The sequence below is a fragment of the Lonchura striata genome, chromosome 4 (genome assembly GCF_050655825.1).
Source record: "Lonchura striata isolate lonStrDom1 chromosome 4, ASM5065582v1, whole genome shotgun sequence".
Taxonomy (NCBI): Eukaryota; Metazoa; Chordata; class Aves; order Passeriformes; family Estrildidae; genus Lonchura; species Lonchura striata.
Window position 1 is genome coordinate 38,653,453 of NC_140706.1, and position 27,355 is coordinate 38,680,807.

Here is a 27,355-nt window from a genome sequence, read left to right on the forward strand (position 1 = left end):
CTTACTGCATCTGGGTACTGCCACATCCTCCATTCACACATAAACCTTTTGTGGCTACTAGTGGCTTTTCAAACACCAGTAAACCAGAAGCAATAACACTGACTACACTACCTGAGTCAATTAAATAATTCAGAATTTTTCTGAAAGCTTGGTGATTTTACACATTTGCAGGAAGTTGTATTTTACAAGTCACTATTTGTTACAGGACAAGAGAGTTTCTTAATGACTAACAACTGAAAAAGTAAAAGTATATAAAAAAAAAGATTATTGATACCTCCAACACCACTAAAAAGGCCTTTCACAACTTTCTATAAAAAAATTTAATATCTATGCAGAAAATATATTTTTTAAACAACAACTTAAATTCATATTATAGAGGAGAAAATTCCATATAAGGCAAGTGAGTGTGTGGCTGCTCAGTGAATAAGAGCATGCCTAATTATTTGCATTATGCTGTCACAGTTCCTGGCTCCCTTGAGAAAAATTTTCCAAATTTTTAAAAACATTTTAAATAGATGAGGTAATAGATCAACACATTCCTTTCCAACAAGTTACAGGATAACTATAAGATAAAGTGCAGAGAATATAACATTGATCATCATTAATGTAATTGTCTCTCATGTTGACATTCATCTTAAAAAATAAGGCTTATAGTGAAGCATTCCAAATAAGTATTTTAAAAAAATCATTATAAGCACCATCAAAAATAACAGAAAACCCCTAAAGGGTTAAAGAAAGCATTATACTATATTTTTTTTTGGGGGGGGAACCCCAAAACACTCCTCTTTTTGCAGTCTGTGTATTTTACTTTAGTGAAAAACCAACGTCAATCTCTCACTTAAGTAAGCTGCCTTATATGACTAACATGCAATCTTGCCAGACCATATAGACTACAAAAGTTTTAATTCCTATTTGCTGCATCTTCTCATAATTCAGGTAGGATAACGAAGATACTTTTGGCAGTTTGGACTTCTAAAAATATACATATAAATGTTATCAGCTTTACCCTTTTTTTCCTGTTTACAGTGATTATGCATTTTGGTTGTAACAAAATGAAAAATAAAATGGCACAGCCATACTCCAAGAAGCTCACATTTTATCTGACCCTTCAAATCCAGTCAGATAATCCTCACAAAAAGTATCAGTCACATCAAGTGAATCAGAGCCTGTCAGCCTCAAGATTTTAATTAGTGTTGCAATAACAATTGTGACTCCGCCACTTCATCTTGACGGTTTACAATCAAGTATTTAATCCTTCTAACTGATGTCACTTTTAGTCTGTGAAAATCTGCAACAGAAAGTGCTCCTAAATCAAGCTTACAATTCATTGCCATTGTGCCTGTAACTAAGACTAAATTTTGTTTTCTAGATTGCATATATCTAGCATTGCTTTTATTCCTAAATAAAAGTAGTTGCTACCTAATACTAATGACCTAGCGGGCAATTTGCTCTTTTGAAATCAGGGGAGATGAGCACACAATTCCTAGTTTACACATCAAGAATGTTGTACATTTAGAAAAATAAATTACATATGTGAAGTGAAAAATTGACTTCTCTAATGCTCTTTTTGGAAAGATCAAGAATGCTGAGGATTCATTGAGAGCAGTTATGAAGACATTAACTTAGGAGAGTTTGTTCTCCAAAGTTTAGTCCCACTGATCATTACAATTGCATTGACTCTTGTTGTGCAATATAAGTAGAAAAAACTGATGCAAATGCATTAGCAGTACTTAACAGGATGATTCAATATTCTGAATAGGATACCATCCACAAGAAAAAGTAATGTATATATCACAAAACACTTAAAAAAAGAAAAAACTAAGTATTAAAAAAGAAATATTTTAAAAATGCTTGGAAATTTATATTTTTGTGTGGAAATTGAGAAATAATAACTTTGCAACTAAAAAGAAAAAGTAGAAAAGCAAAAAGAAGTGGGAGTCAGCAAGCCAAAGAAATCACTTGACTGGATCCACTTTAATGGGAAATGACCAATGTTGTTCTAAATTTTTTCAACAAAACTAGTCTGAGATATCTCCAAAGGCAATTAAAACTGTTTGGAGGAGAGGAGAGCACAGAGGCCACTAGTTCTATTAACATTTTAAATTCTAATCCAGAACTAGATGTGATCAAAAGTTTTCCTGTTTTGGAAAACTAGTGGATGGAAAAAGAGATAAAATAAATTTTCAAGTTGCCATGAAAATACTCTAATCCCAGCATCTACCCAGAATGTATCAATATTGAAAGCTTAAATTCAAAATTGTTTCTTTGGATTGAATTTTTTTTTCCACCTATTAGGAATAAATTATGGTAGCTCAATTCAGGCACACATAAAACATGCTTAAGAAAAAACAAACTTGAACAATACATTCTTACATCTTCTAATAGCATTTTTTCCAGACTATTTCTCAGTAAATTGGCTTTCTTGGTATCATAACCTGAAAGTTTACAAATTCTCAGTTATCAATTTACAAATCACAGCCTGAAAGCATAAATATTTTTAGACATTAGACAGACATCCATTTAGGCATGGATTATGTTTTCTCTCTTGCAAACAGACATTTACGCATTAAAAAAAAAATCTCTTTATCTATCTGTCTGAATATCCAGCTGCCTCTGTTAATCAGATTGCAGCTTCTGGTGCTAATGCATTGTATGGTAACAATAGCATAGAAACGTGTATTAAAATGTCAAATAAAAAGTTGGTTCTTTAGACAAGGCATCTCTAGCAAGGATGACAAGCACATTCTAGTATTCCCTCTAGGTCTGAGTACAGAACTGGATGAAACAGTAAAAAAAAAAAAAAAAATCAAAAGGAAGTGCTGCAATGCCAGGCTTTCAATTTTGCCTCCAGGATACCACATATGTTCTCCATAGTGTGTTTGGGTACTGCTATCAGGAACTTTCAGTGATGAAATCAAAGCTTTGTACAATTTCCTTTCCCACATGACCACCTGCAGAGTAGACTCTAATCTTCCTACAAGTTTCTGCTCCTCAATTCAACAAGATATTTTTAAACAGAAATGCTGGAATAAAATTATTTTGCTTCTCTTTTCCCTAATGTGAATCTATAATTCTTGTTTAATAACTCTTCTAAGTGTAAACTAATGTTATCCAAGACATTATACTGACTTTCCACATTTAAAACACAGATTGCCTTATGCACAGAATTAACTAACAGGAAAAATAAACTAAAACAAGGTTGAAATAGCATACCTGTATTATGGCCAAGTCTTTCGTTGGAGTGCTGCGTAAGGTCAATCGTCCTGTCAATTTGAAAGATTTTTAAGTCTTCATCATCTAAGGCAATATCTCCCCAAAAGACAGCTTTAAATAAAAAAGAGCTCAATTTAATTAAAGAATTATTTGGACAATAAAGCCAATCTGAAGAATATAATGCCATGTTCACAACCTTTGGGAAAGCATATGAAAAAGACATATTTACATCACATATATTTCCTTACTGATCTATATCTTTATATGGACAAAATAAGAAAACTACCCAATAAAAGACTAGTAACTTATTCAAGAATCTTAGTCTATTCAGTTTCTTTGTACATTACCTAAATGCAGTAACTTAAACCTAGAGTAATTATATTAATAATTTTTAGCATATAGTTTTCTCTATGTAAATACAACAAAGTATAAGAGACCCTGAGATGTGAATATTTGAACCATGAAGTAAAACATATACATTTCTGAGAAAATTGAACTTTTGTTTCCTAACATCTTTCTTAAAATAGTAAATATTTGAAGTAGTTTTTATTATGTTTCAGTTGCTTTGTATACTAAATTATGCTTTGCTCAGATAATTAAATCTGTTTTCTGTTAAACTAAGAAAAGAAAAACCCTTTATTTTCCTCTCAGTTTATTTGTATGCTTTCCTTTTATAGTTAATCTCACAATTAGGATGCTTTCAAATTTTTGCTTTTCAAAGCTCCAACCTTCCTTTGGCCTTTTTGGTGGATTTCTTCCTCTCTCTTTGCTTTTTCTTTTGCTCTCTTTTCTTTCAGGTTTTTTCTTCTTCACTTTTTCATAGGTAGCTCATCTTCCCTAAGCTGCCTCTACAACTCAGTGGACCATGATACAATCCCACTTCCAGGAATTTGGGATCTATAACTTGAAACTTTCATCTCCACCTATTTTTGCTGAGATTTTATCCTGAGATCTCCCTGCCAATTCAAACTTAGCATTAAAGCTGAACTCAGTCATATTCTCAACTGCTGGGAATGAAGTCAACAGAGCATGTACCAATTAACAGGAGCTGAAAGCAGTTGTTTATAATCTTTATAAAAAATTCCTCCTTTTCCTGTTCCCTCAGAGTCACAAAATCCCTGGATTGAATCTTGAAGTCATCTCCAACTCCTTTCTTTCTTTCCCCCATTGAGGGAGACATCAGTAACTGTTTGGTTATTACACAGCTCTACAGCAAACTTTCTTCACTTCCATCCAAATAAACGCTAGTCCAAAGTCCAGCTGTTACCAAATCAACCTCTCTAGTCTTCCTTCATTCAAAATGATCCTAAACATTTCTGTTAATTCTATACTTCTTCTGTCTGTTTTATATACCACACTTTAAAGACCACTCATCAGACAATATTCTCATCCCAGTAGTTTCATGTTGCTGCAAAAGTTACCCATTTCTCAGAATATGATGCTCACATTCATTGGTGTTCAATTAAATCCACTTAAAAACGAGTTTTTACTTAACCAAAAAGATAGGTATTTTTAAATAATTCCAAGATAATGAATTGCCTCCTCCAACCTACATGATTTTTCTTCAACAAAAGACAACTGTGAAAAATTACACTGAATATGCCTTTAGCCTGCCTTGTAAAATACCTTTAAAACAGTCCCAGATCATCTAGACAGTGTTAATAATAAAATTATTAGTGAAATTAAAAATGGACCTTTTTAATTCAAAACATAACCAACATTCCATGTCTCCTCCAAATATTAATATTACCATCCACATTTTTTTTATACAAGTTTTAAGAAACAGCAAGTACTTGAGACAATTACTGAAATTGTTCAGTCTAGCACATTGTGGAATACTCTCCTTCTAAGGGTCACTGCTGTCATGCTCATGTTGGACACACTGGGGACATCATTCCTCTAGCTAACCTGCCCTCACCAGTGATAGTTTTACCATCACATCCATCAAGACAAAAAGCCAGTGACAGCTCAAGATGTTTGGGTCTCTTTTCCCTTAAGCTTCTAGGAAAAAAAAATCTCAAATTATCAGGGTTTTGAACAGTGAAGAAAGAAAGTCAGTAGTCTCCATCTGGTTGAGCTAAATATTATTTACTTTTACAAACATCTTATGGAGTTTTCTTTTGAATGCCATTCATAACAGGGACCTCTGTACAAGCACATGGAAAGACTGCAAACTTGAACAATCAGAACAAAGTTGTAAAAGGAAGAAACTATTAACATTTCTGTCTTTAGAGACACAGTGTGCCCCAGCAGAGGTCACACAGATTGCCCACACAAAACTTGATGAAGTGCTAAAGCTTAGTAACAAGGCCATTTTACTTTCTTGGTGATACTGAGAGTTAACAAAAGGAAGATTCCGTATTAACAACGGATGATGGAAAAGAAAGCCCACTGACAGAAATGCATTAGTAGAAATCACTGGTTTCTGTGTGCAATACTGATGTACAAATAGGAAAACCCAAGGCAAATCAACTCTCCTACTATCAATTAAGTAGAAAAAAAATGGAAAATATCTTCCCTAGTCCTGATGATGTAACTTTATCACTTTTATCACCCCACTGTGGTAACATTCACTAAAAGATGAAAATTCAAATGGAAATACTAATTCATGTGAATTTGTCTGACATAAAAGTATCAAATTGGTGTGTATATATGTAAAATATAACTTAATGTTCAGGCAGTGTGTAGTAACTTTGTTGCCTTAGAAAGGAAAAGAAAGCTATTTTTGTTAGACATCTGGAGCATTAGCTAGTTTTTGATTAGCAACCAAGGACAAGGTTGAGTTTACCAACCACAGTATATAATGTCACCACAGTAATATAATAATGAGTGCTGATACAAGTGCCATGTAAACTGTAAACAAGTAAGCTATGCCATATTCTCTGACATACTAAAGAAATATGAGTATCCACTAACATCAGAAATAGATAAGATTATTTGATTAAAATATAATGGAAAGTTTGGAACTTTATTCAGGCCACTGGCTCATTTTACTCAAGGCAATTCTGTTTTGCAGAAGGCAATAAACATGCCAAAACACAGAAACCTTAATGCAATTATCTCATTTGACTTTAGCAACAATCTAATAAGTGTCAGTTTATTTCTACTGAACTAAACCTCTGTTCTTCTGAATTAATTTAACTTTACCTAGCAGAAGAAACAACAGTTAACTGGATGTTCTTTAATTCCAATGCAGTCCAAGCAATCAGCAACCGAGATAAAAAGGAAGGTGATAACTGTTTTTAAAAATGTCACCATTTTTCCAGTTAAAGGCCTGCACTGAATATTAATTCTGCCTTTCAAAGCCTAAAGCACAACAATGATAGAATTATCAACAAGTTTAAAAATTATCCCACATAACTATTAAAAGTGTCCTTTAATTTTTGGGAATGCCAGTTTAAGTGTCAAAATACTTTGCAACAAGAGAAGACCATAGTTTTATCTCCTGCTTTAAAGTTTTTATGGCCTGAAACCATCTGAAGAAGTCACTCTGTATACTTCATCATGTCACAAACCAATGGTAACATTACAGAAGGCAAGCAGAGGATTGTTTGGGTATGCAAGGCATGATGTTAAAGGCCTTGCTAAGAGCATGTTAGGATTAAGAGCTTTAGTCGCTCCCTCTAAGGAACTTCTGACAGACTTGATCAGTTCAGCTGCTCACTCATTTTTCACACATATTTAATTCATATGTTTCATCTGGAGAATTAGTAAGAATCTGATAATGAACTGACTAAGCAAGGAAAACTGAAAAAAATGGATAGAAAAACTTTTAAAATTATCCAAATGGAATTTTAATGTACCTCTGCTTATTTAAGGTTGTGTCATATTATCTCTTATCCTACCTATTTATTCAATGATCACAAAAACATGATATTACAGATGGCTTTTGCATTTTATTTGAAAGTGCAAGATTGACAATAAACTTAAATATCTGTTGAAAATATGAGACAGAATTAATTGTAGAGAAGAGGTATTTCAAATAGCTTTTATTATATAAAGGTCCTTAAGAAAAAAGAAAATGGACCTTTTTGTCCAATACTTGATAAAGACAATACCCTGTCATACCAGATTTCATGCCAGTTAGTTTTTGTTTTCTATTTTTATGTATTTTTTATGGCCACAACATTATACACTTCTACAAATTCAACAGAAAAAAATACATGCATTTGTTTCAGAATGGTGGACAAAACTTGGTTATGCAATAAAGGTACATTCTTCTGTAACAGTGGAGAAGGATTTTTGTGGAGCTGTTAAAATAGAGAAGACACTTAACCAGCAGATGTTGTTCTGCTTTCACACAACTCAAAAGCTCTCAGTTGAACAGCACCTTCAAAAAGGTCTTATAAAGACAAACCACTGCCACAGAAGTAGCTAAGTTTGCAGCCTGTAACCAATTAGCTCACAAGCATGAAAACAAACAGAAAAATAAGTAGGTTGTAAGATATATTTTCCATCCAGAGAACAACACCTTAATATCGCCACACAAACCATATTAATGAAAAGATAATTATCTATAAACTATACCTCAAACACAGGAACTAGTAGAGCTATGCTCTACTACCTGTAACAGCATCTATTATTTCATGACAAATAATTAGTATGCATCTGCAAACTTCTCTGTGCTAATCCACTCTCCCAAAAAGACCACCACCACAAAAAATACCCAGTATTCTAAAGGAATAAAATATGCTATTAAGGACAGGAAAGAAACATAAATTTATAAAATAATTGCGAAAAAATATTTGAACTATTTTATGTTTATAGATGTACATACATGGTATGAATCAATGAGCATATACAGTGAGAATAAAAACATATTTCACAACTTTCAAAATGTCTGGAAGAGAAAATATTTGCTAAATAGCATAGGGCTGCAATATGTAGCAGGATGGCTCATTCTAGGATTTGAAATATCAATTAACATGTAAGTCTGCAAAATATAGACAAGAGTATGTTTTTATATTTGCAATAACAGAATTATCTACTTTAAGCTTCATCACAATTCCCCCTGCAATTTTGCTTTTTAAAACTCAAATCATAAGCAGCCATTTTTTAATAAAATCTATTCCTGCTAGTGTTCATACCAATGTCAGTAACAACATAAAATGCAAGTAAGTTGGGATTGCTACTGTTTGTCCCTAGAGCACAGCAGCACAGCTGAAGAAAACCAACTTGAGCTTGGGGTAGGTTGGGAGCTCAGCAGAGAGCAACACCACCCAGAAACCATTCCCAGGACCCAATTTGCTCTGATGACTCCACAAGCTAGAAACATGTTCAACTGAGATCTTCTTAAATTGAGATGTAAACTGTGAACTTGTCCTGTGAGCAGATGCAGAATTTTGTCAGTGGCAATATTCTATACTGAGAAGGTACCAATGACAGGATTAAAGCAATACTAGAAGACACTTCAAAATCAAAGTCTCAAATTTTGGTATGCTATTGGGAGTGCAAAGCACAAAAAGTTTGTCCTTTATACCCACTGCAGAAGCTGCCAAGAATGGACAACAAAAAATATTAAATAGAAAACTGCAAGGCATAACAAGGAAATCTGAAGAGCTCCTTTAACATCCTTAAAGGTGAAGTGCCCAACACAAAGCAAAGCCTGGCCAGTAATTCATGCAGTAGGAGGTGCCAGAAAGTGTGCTAGACAGCTTCAGGGCAGACATTCATCTAAATCCACATGTACAGCAGTTCTAATTAGCAGACTCTCCTATAGCTGAGTCATTGAGCACTTCCCTGTACCAACACAGCTATGTGCACTCTGTTCTGTCTTGGTGAGTCACTCTATTCCATACAATCCATTCACAATTTACATAACTGCCACTAAATCTGAACAGAAAATGGAAATATTAAAGCTAAGTAAGTAAAGAAAATTTTACCTCATTACAAGGACAGCAACATACACTACTGTAACAAACCTTATTCTGTATTACCATTGTCTTCAAATTATCTCAGTCTTTCTATGATTTTCAGGTGCAATGCACTTTTTTTTTAGAAATTATCAAACTGAGAACAAAATAGAGCAAATAAACAGCAAAAGACCTTGTGTACAGCCATAAGCATAACACTGCACACCATACCCTGAACTCTGTCTATCACTGTTCATCAAAACTTCAAAAAAGCAAAGTCAATTCTGACAGAAGTCACAATCTTGGGTAAAAGGACAATCTTCACTCCTAAATTTACTGCAAGGCGTTTTGAGGACAGGCCCTTGAATATTGCCTCCACTTCTCTGTGAAAGGTTTTGTTCTTGGCTAAACTGCTCAACCTGGCAAGCTTCCTGACTTTCAGTAACTATTTTCTTTTTTTATACAAGATCATCTCAACACCATACATGCTTTCTAGTTGGTAAAATCAATTCCTCATATAATAGGTTAACTACTGAACTGAATGCAAAGGACACTGCTCAGCAAACAGTAAAGGTGGCTGCACACTGTTAGCAAAACAAGCAGCTACACAAAGAACTTTTTTTCACCCCTCATAACTGCCTCAGGCCAGATATTGGCAAGACAAAGCTACAGAGAAATCATCCCAAGGAGATCCACTTATCCATCCTACTATTAATATTTCTTATTATAATTTTCTACTTCTTCAATTATTTAGTATGCAGAAACAGGAGTTTAATAAAAAATAAATTGAAACATGAGGCTTTCTTCAGAGCAGTTATTAACCACTTTGAAAGAATAGCCATAGCAAGAAACTTCCCAAGTGACTCTTGGGAAGATCCATGAGTGCCAAAAACATAGGGCAATCAGAGATAATACTTGTTACCACAGCAAATGCTGACCTGCTTTATGTGAAACCACATGCAAGAAAACCATCATTTCCTGGCCCTGTTACTCCTGTTCCTGAACTATTACTCCTTCTGCCACTGAATAGCAGAGTGGAGAAAAAAATTCTCCATCTTCCTGGGAAAGTTGCTCATCACCCCCCTAACAGAAACTATTGCAGCATATTAGCTGAACTTCAATTTAGTGATAACTGACTGTGACTTCTGGCATAGGAAAAGAAGGCTGACAGGTCATGAGGGTTTTTTTGCTGTTTCCAGACACCTGCAAATGCTGATGACTTCTGATGACTAGCTTTATTAAGTAGACTAGAAAAATACACCAGGGGGCAAATTCAGATCTATAATATCACAACAGTCATAATCACCCCAGATAGTCCTGTGTGACCACTATAATGCTATATTATTCACCTTCATTTTACTTTGAAACTCCATTACCCTGGATAGCCTTAGGGTCAAGATCTACAACATTAATTATATAGGTATGCTTTCTTAAAAATGTTCCATGAGGCAAAATTATCACTCAAAGTGATTTTGTTTTTTAATATTGAAAACTCATAAACATGTAAGACTTGAAAAGAAAAAAAAAAAAAAAACTAATTTCTTCCAAAATTAAGAACAGATTTGAATTATTTAAGTTATTTAAAGAATAGAGAAATGGAGAACTTCAGAAATAAGCCACATATAGATGAATGGAGAAAAATCCTTGTTGGAAAGAAAGTCGTCAGTCTGAGCGTGCCACCTACATGAAACAGCTGTTAGGGCTGAGACAGACACAGCAGCTGCTACAAGGCCTCCCCAAAGATGCAACCCTCAGACATTTTCACTGAAACACCAAGAAAACAGACTATCAGCACCAAGTAAATTACATGGCACAAACCAAAAGGTTAGTTTAAGTAGCTAAAAAGATAGAGATAAAATCTTTTATATGCTTTTCCAATCTCCAGATTTCAGGAAAGAAAAAAGATAACTTCCAAACCATTCCATGAAATTGAGGTATGATTGAATTGTAAGGATTTCAGAGAATAAAATGCCTTTCAAGGATGAAGAACAAAATTAATAAAATAGTTATACGTAAACTACAGCTGATATGGGGCAAATCAGATTTGATCTCAACTTCAATTTACCATCCCAGCCGTTCAGTGACAGTAAGTTACAAAATTAAGTAAAAAATTATTGTTCCTGATAAGATGAAGGATTACATTTATAAACACTACAGGAGAATGGTAGTTTCCTGGTCTTACACCTTTGTAAGCATATTTCCCTGGGTACTTTCTTCTTCCACAACACCCAGGCAAGTCAGATACGAATGGTTTCCCCTGAAAGAATCCTGGTAAAGGACAGCAGAAGCATGGCCAAAGCCAGCAGAGCACAAGCGCTGCACAGCAACCCTGAGAGGGAAGCGGCAGCAGCAATCTGGGGAGAGGAAACACAATTTAAAAAAAAATTTAAAAGGAATAACTACTTAAATAAGCTATCTGGATCTGACAATACCAGTCTTCAAGAAATTCCACAACCATAACATCTTTCCTCTAACGTTACAGAACCTTATTATAGAGTAGAAGGGGATAAGGAACTCAGTAATTAGGGAGAGAACTCCCCTAGTAATTTTGTTCTGCTACAACAATAAGAGGCCAGAGCAACACTTTCTTTATAACTCAGCATTAGAACATAATAAGCACATCAAATAATGTTACGATAAAGCAAGCACTGATATATGTGGAAACCCTCCCCTTCTGTACTTTTTCCTCATCTATGGGAAATGAAATAAATGTTACTTTTCTCACAGACATAAAACCCCAAGTAGGCTAAAGTAGTACCTCAAAAACAGAAAATCCTGAATAATCATTAAATGCAACCAAAGATTTATACAGAAAGCCAAATGGCACAGAAAGGAAAGTGCATATCTAAGGGATTATCTGGCATTCAGGATCAAAGTTGTCATCATACCATGTGAAATAAATATTGCTCCATTTGCATCATCTTATATTTAAACATGGAGAATCATTAAACTGTATATAAATAAACCCCTATTATAGGTTTGAGAAGTAATTTTCATTATCAGCTGCAGCTTCCTGTTTCCATCATTTTTGTCATGAACCTCACTTAAGTCATTCTATCTCATATTTTAGCACATCATTCTGTGACTTGGCTCTGTGAAAAAGACAAGGAAAGAGACTAAATAGCTCTTAATGCTGCTTTTTCTGGCAGTGATCCAGTGCTTAATACAGTCAGTTCTGGGTATTGGACCAAGGCAATTCTACATTTCTGTCTTCATATTCAGTAGCTGACTCCTACCACATTTTTTTCTTACCAGAGTACAAATGTTAGTCAATAAAGCTAAAAAAGTTGAAGGCTGATTCCTTAACTCTGTATCATCCAATTCATGTAATCGTTTAAAATAGAAATTATGAGTCTCATGTATCACAACTATTTTCCTTGCTTGTCTCCGAATACTGTCTCCTCCCTCTCCCTCCCCCTACATTTGTAATTTAAGTGGTTGGGTTTTATTTTCCCATGGAGACTCTGTACAGCTGCCGATTATTTTTTGGACACAGCAAGTAAAAGAGAAAGTGAAAAACTAGCCTCAGAGTTAGTGAGGTGACAGTAAATTTACAGTGGAAGAGTTTTGATGCTGTCCAATGCCTAACACCAAGTTATTAAGTAGAATTTCATATTTGATGCATCTGATTCTTACATAGCTTAATATTCTGAGCAATTTTAGCCATGAGAATACTTGAGACAGAACTTATTCCATCATTGTAATATTCTGCCTCTTGATGAAACAATGAAAACTCATTTCATCTTTGCATTTATTTGTTTGCTCTTGAAAAGCACAATTCACAGCATAACTGCTAAGAGCTTTTTTAAATCCTTGTTTCTAACCAGTAAAGAGTATTAGCCTTTTGCAAGTACTCTGCTGCAAGCCAGCAGAATCCCCACCCCGTTCTGAAGAGAATTATGGCACCGATTCAACATTTACTCATTTCCTAGTTTTTGGCACAGTGGTAGTTCAAGTGTCATCCACAGAATTTAAGCGGGGGAGGCAGGGGAGAGGACAATAAAAAAATACACAACTTCAGCTTTGTCCTGTGCCTGTAATTTCTTTGCAAGGCTGTATTTATCCCCAAACTTGTGAGGCTGCAACAATTATTGCCACCCCCAGGCTGCCACAAATTGATTAGGTTAAACTGGGCAAATTTGCAGTGGGATTTACATAAGGACTTAGTTTGCTATTTGTTTGCATCTAATTATTAGGGTGATGCATCACAAGCAAAATAAGATAAAATCAATCCTATGGTGAGAAACACCTGAGTTCCATGAGTTTAAATACAGACCATTCTGTGGTGTAAAATGGTAGCTATGTGAAGGTTCAAGAATTTCACAAATCTTAAAAGAAAGCAAACAGCTATACTTTGTTAGGCTTTCTATTTCCATGAAGTCAGTCTCATGCTGATCCTCATTTTATAGAGCATTTTAGCTTGCATGTCAAACTGAAACACCAAAGGGCCAATTCAAATACTTGTTCTCCATGTCAATTAATCTTCTCTTCTTGCCTCCATGAAGCCACTGCAGCTCCTTATGTACTGCTCACCACCAGATTTCTTGTGGTCCTTTCTAATAGCAGCCCATATGTTAGCAGGAACAGCGTACCAGGGTCCATTTGCCATCCCACTCGCAGACACTGCTTCTCCCTTTTCAGCTACAACAGCCTTAATTGCAGCTGCTGTTTGCACGAACACAGAGAAGGCAGATACTAAGTATTTAATTTTTTTTAATGGATTTGTTTCTTTATTAATTAAGATGTTACTGCTTAAATTATTCTCAGAGTATTTTCAGATGTCTTTCAGTACAATTCCGCAGCCGAAACAAAGTACATGAGCCAAGCATGATGTTTCTAGCCAGCTCACCCTGAGCTATCATGGTCTGCTGGCTAGGAGGGCTGTGTCTTTTGACAGCAACACAGTGGTGACCTTAAATAACCTCTTAATATATCTCTGAAAATAGGAATTACACAAGATGCTGAAAATACTAAGCTTCTTTCAAGCTCAGAGAAAATACAAATATTTAATATAGCTAACATTCAGAGCAAATATGCCAAATTAAATATTAACCTTTTCAGAGGACTGCTCTTTTGCCTATAGCATTAAGGGTATAATATTTCAAATTTCCTTGACTATTAACATTTTAGAAATGGAGAACTGTAGTAGGTTCTTCAATTCGTAGGTGATCTTATTTCTTTATTCTTTTATGCTTTCAAAACAAACAATTCAGAAATAAACATGAAAATGTAGAAAACCAAGGAAAAGCACTTTAGTAAGTAAAGAGCTGTCAGAAAACGTGCTACTGTATCACTTACCCTTTAAGCAGACCATATGTATTATTACTGTGTTTAAAAACCATTTTCATTTAACTTTTGGACATGGTGCTAGAGACAAATCTTATATTATCAAAAAGCACACTCCCATAAATATTTGAGAGACTTGTGTTCCACATGTGGGAGGAAAAAAAAGCCAGGCATACAAAACATGCTTTCTTCTACTCACTATCTCTTCTTATATGAATTCAGGTCTGTAAATCATAAGCCTCCATGTCCACATTTCTCACGTACAAATTGTGTCAGTACACATACTCGTTTTAAGTATTTCCCCAAGTTAATACAAGAGTAGCTGAAAATAGAATTCCTAACAAAGAACAAAACAGAAGGATTTGCTGAGCCAGTGCTCTAAAGCAGAGCTCTTTAAGGCATTGGTCTTTGAATACAAGAATGCTCAAATAATACAGTGTATTTTGGGACAGAGGAGATTTCAGGTGAATGATCCTGGGTCATCCCCTATGTTTGGAAATGAATGCTTTAAATTTTCTGTTCACAACTAAAATATCCACAGACCCTCATTTTATTAAAAATTATCTGTTTGAAGCTCTTTTAGGAAGACAAGAGTTCAGATTGTGGATCGGTAGTATGAATACTACTTCAGTTATTAGAGAGCTGTAATATCACAGTCCTCTTGTGAAAATCATAAGTTACTCAGTTACTAGATATTTCCAAAAACTTGGATCGCAAAAAGAAAAAAAAATTATCACAACATGACTATTACTGGTATAAATACATTCATGTGGACAAATCATCCAAATGGCTTATAAAAACTAATCTATAAAAGTGTCAACTAGAAGCACCTTCACTACTGTAAAAATTAGTAACATTTATGATTTATAAATTATTAATGCACTAGTTCTGAAAGTACATTTCTATACCTTAACAGGAAAAAAAGAACCATATTTAAAAATAGTCAGCTTTTTAGAACAATCAGTAGAAATATATCACCACAATCTTTTAAAAATGTCATGCTCATTTTCAAGTGAAGGACTGACATATTAATCTTAGAACTAACAAATACCAAAAAAAGATGTAAGGCAGAATGGGAATAGACAGAAAATTGTCATATAATCTACAAGACATAATGTTGAGAAAAAAAGAAAAAAGAAGAATGCTGCACTGCAGGATTTAATTGTTTTTTCACGGCAGATAAAAGTAAGAAGCATAGCTTTGGGTTGTGTGTATATCAGAAACTGTCTTTGTGGTATCCCAAAAGCTTTTAGCTTTGATGAATGTCTTAGAAAATCATGAATGCACAAGGACACTTCAGAGAGCAGTAAATGACCTAACACAAAGGATGAGAACAGAAGACATCTTAATGTGCTAAAATTACTGCGTTTGTTTTCATAAAACATGGGAGGAACATCTGTCGGGACAGGAAAGCATTCTGGAGCAACTTAAGGCATCAGAGCTGAAATTGGCAGGAGGGATTTAGATATTGGATTTTTTTTCTGAATGCTTGTTTGACTTTGACAAAGGGTACTTTACATTCCTGTGACCTAGAGAAAGTGAGCTAGAACCTTAGAGCTCAAGACTACATAGAAAGGACTGCAAGGTTCCTATAAATCTTGAGAAAATATAGTAAATTAAAGAGCTATCAAGTACAGATTTTAGGAGATTAAAAGAAAAACTTACAAAGTGCATATCAGTGCTACTCCACCTGCAACAGTTCAGTCCATTTGGAAGAAAAGACCAAAAAGCTTCCAAGTTACTAAAACAAATACTTTAATTCCCAGTCCTATGCCTGAGTTACTTGACTGATCCCACCTATTTTGTCTATCTGTGATATCTCAAGAGGTATTTTTTGGTTTTGCACTGAAGTAAGTTATCTTAATAAAATGAGACAAACATCCCAAGGAAATAATAACAAAAGCATCATTTGCCTGACTACTGTCACTACATCAACAAATATGGTATGTTCAAGTTTGGAATCGAGTACTATTCATTCCAGCATAGGAGTAAGAAAATAACCTTTCTTTCTAAGGATTACCTTGTTTTCCACTGGGTAAATGAATTTTTCCCATTTTCCACATTTCGAGAACAGAACTAAAATCAAAGTCACTATTTTTGATTAGTCTGTCTTACTGGAATTTTCTTTTATTTAAATTGCAAAACAAAATGAGTGAGTAAAAGGAGAAATTATAAAACATTATAACCCAGCTTATGAACAATATACCTATTCTTTTCCATCTTACTTTCAGTTTCTCTGTATAATAGTACCCAAAATGAAAGTTCAACCATATATTCAATCAAAATTTTCATGGAATACCCACAAGTTCACTGTTTTAACAACACAGTACTTAGCAATACAATAAAAAACATTTCACTTGGAATTCTGTTAACAGAATTATGCTGCTGGTTGAGCTACTAAATTCAGATCCCTGCTGGCACACCAACTTTATTGCATGAACCGTCCCATAATTTATTAAGAATCACTTTAAAAAGAGTACATTTCTTTCACTGTTAGCACTGAACACTTTTCCTGTGAGTCTTTCAATTTGAAGCTGACCTTTGTTATTTGGCTTTAGAGCTATTTTTTGAAAAATAGATTAGCACTGCTATTCAATTTTCATAAATCGATACCACAAATACAAATGTAAGAGTTTAAATACTACTGTTACTGTTTAAATACTACTCTTACTACTGTAAGAGTTTAAAATACATCAAGCCAGAGATTAAAATTTTGTGGGAGTATCCCTAGAATTCCTACCATGCAATAAAATTCTGTAAGAGCATTTAACTAAGAACATCCTTCAAGCAGTAAAATAATAAATAATAATACTAATAACAACAACAATAATAATAGCAATAATGTATTTGGATTAAAGTCTTACTGCAGAGCAAGATACAGATAGCTTAAAATTACTAGCAACGTAATGAAGATAAGTGGACTTTTACAGAAAGGCATGATGCCAGCTGGAGTCAACTTATCAGAAAAACTTTACACTCAAAGATAAAAATAATTACTATAATACTTCTCAATCTCTAGTTTAATAAAAGAGAGATAAACTAACTGTCTTTAATTTGGGAGCTATACCACACTTTCATGTCAGAAATGAAATGTTTCTTCCATACACAATTGAAGCCATTATCTTCATATTACTACCATTAGAGTAATTCATATTAAATTGATTAAAATGGCCTTTTGACAAAAGAAAGCACAATTAAGTACAAAGAATTATCATTCATCTGCATCTATTTTCTTGCAAGTAATTTCATAACTTAAAGCTATACAACTATTTTTCAATTAGAAAAATATAGAGAAACATTTATGAAAAAATCAGCATTTAGCACGGTGCTACAGTAACTGTATACAATAAGAGAGACAAGTCCTAAATGCAGAGTGAGCTGGACTTCCTGCTAAACTGAAACCACAATTGTCCAAACCAAGCATGAACAGCTAACTCGAGTACATTTTAGAAAACTCATACATACAAAACAGGGGCACACAGGTGCATGCACCTGTGAAGAATGTAGACCACATTATAGGAAGCAGATGTATCCTAGAAAACAGAAATTCCCCAAAAGGATCGCGAGTTTTCATGACATACAGCCTCAAAATCAACAGTTTTGTTCAACAGCAGCCAAGAAGCAGAGCATGCCTTGACTGACAACTGAGAGGCCACCCTTTCACTGTTCATACCTCTGTCCACCTCATGAGAGAAATATTAGGCATGTGGATCAAACAGAACCTGCTTGGTATCTTATCAAGTTGGCAAGCAATGGAAAACAACAAGGGAGAGAGCTGGGAAAAAGGTCAGGGTTCACTAGGGATGCAGCTGGACAGAAACAAGAGAAATTGCTAACAACCCACTCACCAATACAACATGGAATTAGCAGAATGGTGAATAACCAGGCAAAAGTGATTTTCAGGCCAACATGATGGCCCCAGAAGTGCAAGCTATTTTAATAGACAAATGGTATAAAAGAACAGTAGTTATTTCACCTGGCAAACAAACTTAGTAGGCCATTGGCAGAACAGTTAGTTCAGCTTTCATGTATGCTCTCTCAACAGAATGCTGACAGGCTGGAACAGGTTCATAAGGGATCTGGGCAAATGATTTTTCAAGGTACAATCAGAGACCTGAGGAAGTCACCATATATAAAATGTAACAGAAAAAAGATTATTCGATCACCATTAAAATAATAAAGAGAAGAGGTTTATTCATATCTCAGTCCCACTGACAAATGGCAAAGAAAACAGAAATTGGTAAGAGGACAGATCAAACTGTACATAACACACTATTAGGGAATAAGGCACACTGGAGCTGGGAAGACATCTACAGTGCAGCAGTGATCATTAACTTTATTAATCATTAATCATCACTCCTCTAATTTTTGTCTGTAGCTCATCAAGAATGAGACTCCAGAAAAAAGTCAGTTGCAAATACACCCTTTGCCATCTTAAGATAATAGAAAGTGAGGAACTGGACAGAATGGTAGTTAGCAGTCAAAAGTATAAATGCTTGATGTGATGGTTACAATAAGTGAATTATCAATTCAAAATATTCATTTTATGGTTACTGAACTCTAATCCCTGGGTATAAAGATAAGAGAAACAACTGTCATTGCTCTACATATCCCACAGAAGAGTAAAGCCTCTCCTTGGAGGCTGGACAAAATACACATCTGGAAAAGAGACAATGAGAAAACAAAATCACTCGCACAAGTTTATCAGAAGTAGCGGCCAACAAAAGTTAACTAGTTTCTTAAACAAAGAAAATACCAATATTATCGAGTTCTGGAACAGCAAACAACAATTTCAAGAAAGCTGTACGTAAAATATATCTGGCATGGGCAATCAAAATAACAGACAGCTCTAATAAGCTTCATCTCTGAAGGCCATATAGAACTTCTTTCATCTCTCTCAGCGGATAAATTTCACACTTTTTTTTTTAATATTAAGGTCGAATATACACTTTCCAGTGCTTTCAGACAACCTGCTTTTAACTGCCCATACCTTACAAGTAAGCTTCTTGTTGCAAAACATTTTGATGTTTAACAAATGTAGAAAATGCATCCCAGCAGTTACAAAAGGCAGTTTTCCTATGATGCTTTAAATGATACACACAAACTGACAGAACATTTTCCTTCTCACTGCTTAGTGAGATGTCAGTACAAACACATGAACAAGACAGCCAGTGTTTCATGGATCTGTCTTCTTTTGGCTGTCCTTGATGCCTGATGTTCTGCAGAAGAACTTTGCTTCACCCAAAAACTTTTAGAGTATTTATGGTAAGCCGATAGTGAGTGAGCATTCTACAGTTGACAACAAAAGCTGTTGCCACCAAGATGTGGCTGTTCTACCTTGGATCTACAAAATACCCTGAAAAATCTACGTAAATTCTGAATTGAAAAGACAGGACAAATTCTTAACATCTGGTTTCAGTTGATTCAAATGCCTTGACAGAAATATACATTATTTTTCTGAATGGCACAGGAAATGACAGTAAAGATTCACAGTAATCCCATGATCCTTGAATTTAAGGTAATCACAAAAAAGACACATATATTAAGATTTGACTTGTGGTAAAGTTATCTGAAAAGCAAAAAACCTCTTGGCTATACATGATGGACAGATAAATGAACAGATTTGATCCTGTGTTTTTCCTATCATCCTATTTGATCTGGAAAAGTCATCTGTTAGTGAAGCAAAAGTAGCTTTCAGGAATGGAATCTTTGGTATTTTCCACTTGGGCAGAACTAAACTTCTGAGGCAATTGTGTATTATGATAATCAATGAGGTGAAATTTAACATGGAGCACTGTACAAACAATATTTACAACGCACCACTGAAGAAGGTATTTACTGAAATTGTAACGGCCAGAAGCACCCTCATCTTCAGCAGAGAAATACTAAATCAAAGCAAAAATCTCATATCAGGCAGGAAAAGGAGAAAGACTGAGCTTTTGGCCTGATTAGTCTGAAAGACAAGGTAGCTTAGATTTGGAGGGGAAAAAAAAACCTTAACAGAAATTTTTGTCACCATAAAAAAAAACAGAGAAATGAAAATATGTTGACCAAATTTTAAAACATAACAAATACTTAAGGATAGGTAGCTCCTGGAGATAAATGCTTGATTTCCTACCAAAAAAATATCAGCTAGAGTACACAAGGGTGCACCTATGTACCAATATATTCTAACACTTGCATCCTACACTCCTTACTTCTGTAACAGTCAAAAGTACATTGTTATCACATGTAGGTATGCTGTGCTACTGAATATTATGACTTTGACATTCTTCAGAATAATGTAAGGCAGTTTCCTTTCACAATAAGATGTTTTGGGGTTTTTTTGGGTTGGGTTTCCACCCCCTCTGAGTACATGGAATTTCTTCCCTGCTATGAAAACATTTTGAAAATTGCCTTTCACTTGGTTTGGGACAAAGTAACATTTTGTTCTAATCTGACATAATATTTTCTGTGTGGATGTATAACAAGATTTTACTTGCAGTAAAATGTCCTAAAAAGCAAAACACTCTTGTAGTATTATTCAGAAGTACCAAGGAGTTGGTTTGATGGTGTACTTTGCAGCATAGTTTCAATCTGTCAGCAAATCAGATACTTAAAAGGAGCATATCCTGCAACCAGTTAAACGGTAACAAATTTTTAGCATTTTGTATACTAGCTTCTATTCTATTATTTCTGTCCTCTCTTTAATTACAGGGAAAGATTACATCTGAAAAACCAATGCCTGCAGCTAAAATATGAAAGTTAAATTTAGGTACGTGTTATACAAATACAGAAAAAAGACTAGTCCACACAAATTAGGCTTTAAGATATCAGAATTATTTTTTTTAATCTTTTACAGTCGGACATTTTTTATGGGTCTTTTCCCATTTTCCACTCACCAGACAGGGCACAGCCATCAAGAATAATATTTTTTACTTTTTCCCTACAGAAATCTTTTCAGCAGCACCTATGCACAGAATAAATTTAATTTTCTCCCCTGCTCACGTGCATATTTCTGCACATAATTTCAATAAAACTAACTTTTAGTAGGAAGCATGAATGAAGAAGAGTGTGTGACATTTACAGCTAAGTGGCAGGATGCAGACTAGCAGGAAAAGATAACTAAAGTCCATGGTGAACACTTAACAAACGTAAGCCAGTTTGGCACAACCCGACACTGTGCTGCAGTCGGGAAACTAGATAACAAAAGGTTGGCAATGTGCATTCTGCTCTTTAATAGAAAAGATAGTATCAGATAAGCTGACAGCCAAATATTCACTTCGTGTCTTTCCTCACAATAACATGGACAGGAATACCTGGCAATACTAAAATTTAATGGTATTTTGTTTGGAAGAAAAATTATTCTGAACTGTATGCTCAGATGACCTTTCATTTAGATAAAATTTAATTTAAAAACTACTCTTTCTGAAAAGAAAGCGATAGTGTAGCTCATTAAGACAATTTTCTGTAAAGATGATAAGTATCTAGCCATTGTTACACATTTCACCACTATAACATGTAAGACTATCTCACTAGTAAAACTCAGTTTTCTGCCAAAAGACCTTAGCTAATGAATTCAAGAAACAGATATAACAACTAAGGCTGTTTTGCAAATACAGCAGTCTTCATGGTAATGCTTAGTTTTCCTTGTACCTAAACTTCATTGAGAGAGCACATTTGAAACAAGTCCTTTGGAAGAGCTCCTATGATATTTCACATAAATTAATCCCTTAAAAGAAAGGTAAAATAAAGTACTGCACTGTGCTTCCTGGTTTGGGTCCTTGTATTATGATATACTGTGATTAGGGGAAAAAACTCTACTGCAAAATAATGTAAATTTATATTATCCATTATACAGATATACAGATATTTTAATTATTTTCTATTGTAAGATTATTTTTAAAACAAAATAATTTGCAACATTGAGGATTGTGTCATAATGTGCTTCTATTATGTAAAATTACAAAACAGGTAAAAATTATTTTAAAGCAATTTTCTAGCTTTTTCTTTAAAAAGGGAAAAGTCAGTTTCTAGCAGGGCCAGCAACAAGGACCATGCACCCATCATCACGGGTTTCAGCCTGAAATTCCAGCAGTCTTCTGTCAGCTGAGATGCAGGAAGTCAATTGGCAATAGAGGAAAGCCTTATCCCAGAGAGGGAGATGGCTCTGGGAGCTGAGTGCTACCTCCAACGCCAGCCAGGGGAGCCATGGCTCCATTTATCCCACTCTTTTCTCCCACTCCAGAGGTGGGATCTGTGCCAACATATTTGTGCCCCCAAGGGAGGGAAAAGAGACTATGGTTTAATGGAGATAGCCTGGTCAGGCTGTCTGCTTCTCCAAGTTTCCCAGCAATTGTGAGAACCTTTTCTCCCAGGAGGCATTCTGAGAAGCTGATGGGGCTCAGGATAGGAGATAGGACTCCACTAACTTGCTTCCCTCCAAATCATATTGCTCTGTCAGCTCCCAGCATAATGTAGTCTAGTGCTTTTGTGGCAGCCTGGGACCCTCACCCTGGAACAGCCACATTCAGACATGGATTTGGCAGGCTGAAACCAGTTTCCTGAGAAAAAAAACCAAGTGAAGGGAAATTGGGTGTCTAAACTGAACTGTTTAAACTCAATTAAATCTGAATAAAATTGGATGTGAATTACAAAAAAAAAAAAAAGTGAGGGTTTAGCTCCAGGGTTTTTTTCCCTCCAATTTTCAAAGATTTGCAATGTAATAGCTTTTCTCTATCCCATCCTCCAGCAACAGTCAAAATAATCTTAAAATACCAAAGACAATATCAAATCTACAGATGAGTATCGTAATCCTCTCCAATTATAAAATTATGGCAGTTGTAGGAATTTGCATTTGAGGATTGTGGCCCCAATTCTCTAACTCTGCAATAAAGCAGAGAGGGCAAAATGGACAAATGCCAGAACACAGACTAGAGCAGGTGACAGTTCAAGAGACATCTCTTCAGCATCAAAGCCCAACCCCTTCAGCTACTGAAATCAGTAGCTAAAATCCAGTCTAAATCCTGTCATGATTAGCAGACATTACTGCTTAACTAAGGGGAAGCTTACATGAAGTGCATTTGTGAATCTCAGCCCACACTAACCAGTACACATGTTAACACTATAAGTAATTGAGAGTTTTATTAGCAGGTTCATCAGAATCTTTATCACAACAGCCTAGAATTGCCATGTAGGGCACTTCATATTCTGCACCACTTCCTAAAACACAAAAAGATAGGGAAAAAAAAGCTACAGTGAGAAATTTATTTGTCCATACATTTTGTGTACGTAGCATAGAGCCATACTGTAAATAATATTTTATCAATGAGAGTTTTTGTACAAAAATCTGAGGAATTTGGGTGGGTTCATTCATACTTATTGGATTATATGTATTAGATAGCTTGAAAACTTTTGGATGTGAAGTCAAAAAAATTTTGCCATTTATTTAAGCCATAAATGTAAGCATAATTCCTGTTCTTGGCTTGCTCTCTTCTAAATGCTAACTATGAAGCACAGTTGGTGATTTACACAGTGTTTGTAGATTCATACATATTTTGCAGATTTGTCTTTGTTGCCCAAAGTAATACTTGTGTTCCAAGTAACTGGTGAATGGAAGAACAGACAGGCAGACATGTGGTTATGAAAGCCCAGAGGGCTGAAAGCAGTAACATCCAACAGACACTAAGACTTTCCTCAACTTTCACCATATCCTAACATTTGTTTTGTGCAAACCTTTTTTCTACACAATTTTAACTTTGTACCTCAGTATAGTGCTTCCATCAATGCTTTATTCTGAAACTTTGGAAGTAAATACTCAGATTCTTGAATTATTTAAAAATATTAAAATACGTATTTGATTAATTATTCAAATTATCATATTTCTTGAATGCAAAATAAATTTGAAAGTAGTTACTACCTATTACACAAAAATAGTATTAAGTGAGGATCAAAAGCTAGCTTCCAGGAAGTACACAATAACTATATAGAACTATATAGAAAAGCAAGTTTCATAGAAAAGTTAATGTCCACATTATGCAAGGCTGTCATGGGTACACTGAGGAAGCCTTTTTCCAAACTTACTCTTATTTGCTATATGTGAAAAATCTGAGCATTCACCAACCAAAAAAGAATCATATACAGTTTGCTTTCTATGGTTTAGTAAAACAGGTTTTGGGACTACCATACCGGTGTTACTTCCCCTGAATAAAAAGCAGCCTATCCCACAGTCCCACCCCACCAGCCACCTTGCAGACTACAAAATGCTATCAGCTGTTTCAAAGAGCTCTTTGCTTCCCATCTGCTTCTCAGGATGAGAAGTTGGCACTACTTTTTTTTTTTTAAAGCCTTGGATTATCTTGTCTTTAAAATAAAACATTGGCTCTTTTTATGAAAAGTGATTGTTTTCCTTCTTTGTAGGCAAGAAAAGTGTTTAGCTTTTGACATATGTTTACTTTTGCTATGAGGACAAAGCAAGTGTTGGAGCCAGGAAGAAATATATAATACAAAGGAAAGCTATTGAGGAATAAATTAGTAATATTTTATTTTCTTTAACAGCATTATCTGTTTCTAAAATGGAATCTATTTCTTTTTCATAAGTGAGTGTGATTGTGAAGCACATAAGCCAGGACTTGGTTCCATTGACTTCAGAATATCCTCTGAAAGTCTCCAAGTCTAATGCTAAATTACTGAACAGGTAGTAGATGAGAAAAGGGAACATTCAGGTATGCCTCAGAAGATCTATTTGAACATCTCTCCATTTGTGTAAAATCCAATAACTGGACAAGCTTCAGTGTACCCCTCCAGTTTTGCAATAGTTCATTCAACAATTAAGGAAAGACTTGACTCTCAAAACTGACATTTTACAGACCAGGAAATCTTTGGAAAGAGTGCCTGAATACCATTTTTATGTCCTGTAGCCTATTCTTCAATGTAAAAAAATCAAGGCCTACAGAACATGCAAAAAAGGGAAAAGTGAAAACTAGAGGGAAAAAAAATAGGGGGTCACCATGCCTGCAAAGTAAAGAAACATCCAGTGCACAGATAATGTGCTTCCAAATTGTTGTCCTTTACAAGGAAAACTCAGATTAAAAAAAAAAAAGTATCTGTCTGTGTAGACTTAAATCAAATACCAGTTATGTGAATTCACCAGGTAAACAGGCATTGGCACAGACAATTTTAATTATCATTTACTTGGGAAGTTCAGCTATTCCCTCCAAACCCAAGAGTATCCAAAGCGCATCTCACTGGATTATACACATCTACATCCACTTTTCCAGCAAGAAGAAAGGTAAGACCAGGCATTTCAGGCCCAGGTCATGCACTCATGTCTAATGCAGATGTCTAACACAGGCAGACCTAGTGACTGACTGATAATGCCACATCTCTCTCTTCAACTTATTATATGAGGATGAGAGGTGACCAGTTCAAACTAAACACCTGTCTTTTACAAGGCTGGCCTTAAGGGAGATTAATTCTATCTTGAGTGTTAGTAATGCTTTTTGACATTTCCTCCCCAGTATTGTATCCTCAAATGCAATAGAGAAATTGGATGCAGTGTTATTCCTTATTTATTCTTGCAGCATAATTCCATTCTCCAATGGAAGCACAAGTTGCAATGAACTGATCTTCAGGCAAGTGTGGTATGTGTGCAAATCAGAAAATACAAGGCTATATATACATGAGCAGATGGTTTTTAAAATGAAGATGTAAAACACCCTAAAATACTGGATTTGAGTTCAAAATATATCACCACATTAAGTTCCTATAAAACAATTCTGCACATTTCAAGATACAAGTTCTCTACTTTGTCTATTTAAATGATGTTTCTAGGATTTGAAACGTTAACCTAACAGTGTGCTTAAACTGAGGAAACAAATTAATAGCTTCATTTATTATTACTATACAACAACTTGAATACTCAAATGTGCTTGCCAAAATTATGTCTTAATCTCCATCAAAAGATTAAGACAATTTGCACAGGGAATTGTACAATTACCACTTACTTTGGTAACTTCAAATTTTGGCAAAAGAGGTCCACATGGAAATTAACTAAGCCATACATTAGAAAAGTTTGTTCTAAGGGTTTGTCAAGAGTTTTACCGATTAGTCCAGTAGTTTCAGACATGAAGAAATAGTGCTCTCATGGTTTTCCTGGTCTTACATTGATTGCTAAGTAAAAAGGGGACCAAAGCAAATAAATCTGAGCATGGGGCATGTGATTATCCATTCTCCCTGTCATTCCCTCACTGTTTCAAATTTCTGCAACTTGCTATTTTCCAGACAAAATTTAAGCATGCTCATAAATATTCACTCCAGGGACCACAGCTCAGCTCCATGGAAGCTGCCTGGTCTCTCCTGACATGCCACAGGGCAGGCAATGCCCATGCATGCCCACGTACATCCTTCAGCTCTTCTATAAAACCCATCACTTCAGTAGAACATAGCACAGCCCATACCCTATTTTCATACTTTGAGCCAACAGGAGTACACACAATCATCAGCAAAACAATGTTGAGACTTATTATGAGGCTGAAAGATTATGAAACTTGCATTTTCTTCAGTTCTCAAGACCACAAAAAAAGGGCCTGAACAGCAGCATTATGACAAATTTTAAACAAGGCTTCAGAGATAAGAGTATTTCTTACAAGACTTAATAGAATCCTTTGATATCTCTAGGTACTAGATTGCATTTTTCCAAAAAATGAGCTATATGTTTTCAAAGGAACACTGCTCAGCCTAATTAACATTTAGAAAAGTCTTTAAGGTCCTTGGACAAAAAGCAAGACCTCTTGTAATTTATGATACCACACCAACACTTAATTGGCAACATTTCAATTACTTTAATTTAGAGAATAACTTAACCTACCCACTAAATTACTAATTTGCCTAATTACAAGGCAGAATCATTCACTATCCCACTAACAAAAGACAGATTTTCAAATGACATATGCTTGTAGGTGAGACCATTTAGTTTACCTGGAAACTATCTCCAGGAGAGAAGTAGTTCAAGCTAGAGCATAATA

At 35.0% G+C, this 27,355-nt stretch overlaps 1 protein-coding gene across 2 annotated transcripts in view; it reads right to left on the minus strand.

Annotated features, from left to right (window-relative positions):
* TLL1 (tolloid like 1) overlaps positions 1–27,355 on the minus strand; it is a 126,130-nt gene that overhangs the window by 65,740 nt on the left and 33,035 nt on the right. Inside the window, exon 2 of one of the 2 annotated variants that reach the window (XM_021555681.3) lies at positions 3,214–3,324. In XM_021555681.3, coding sequence (XP_021411356.3) covers positions 3,214–3,324 — 111 coding nt within the window. The remainder of the gene's footprint in view (positions 1–3,213; positions 3,325–27,355) is intronic. The other variant, XM_085578004.1, reaches the window with a different exon arrangement.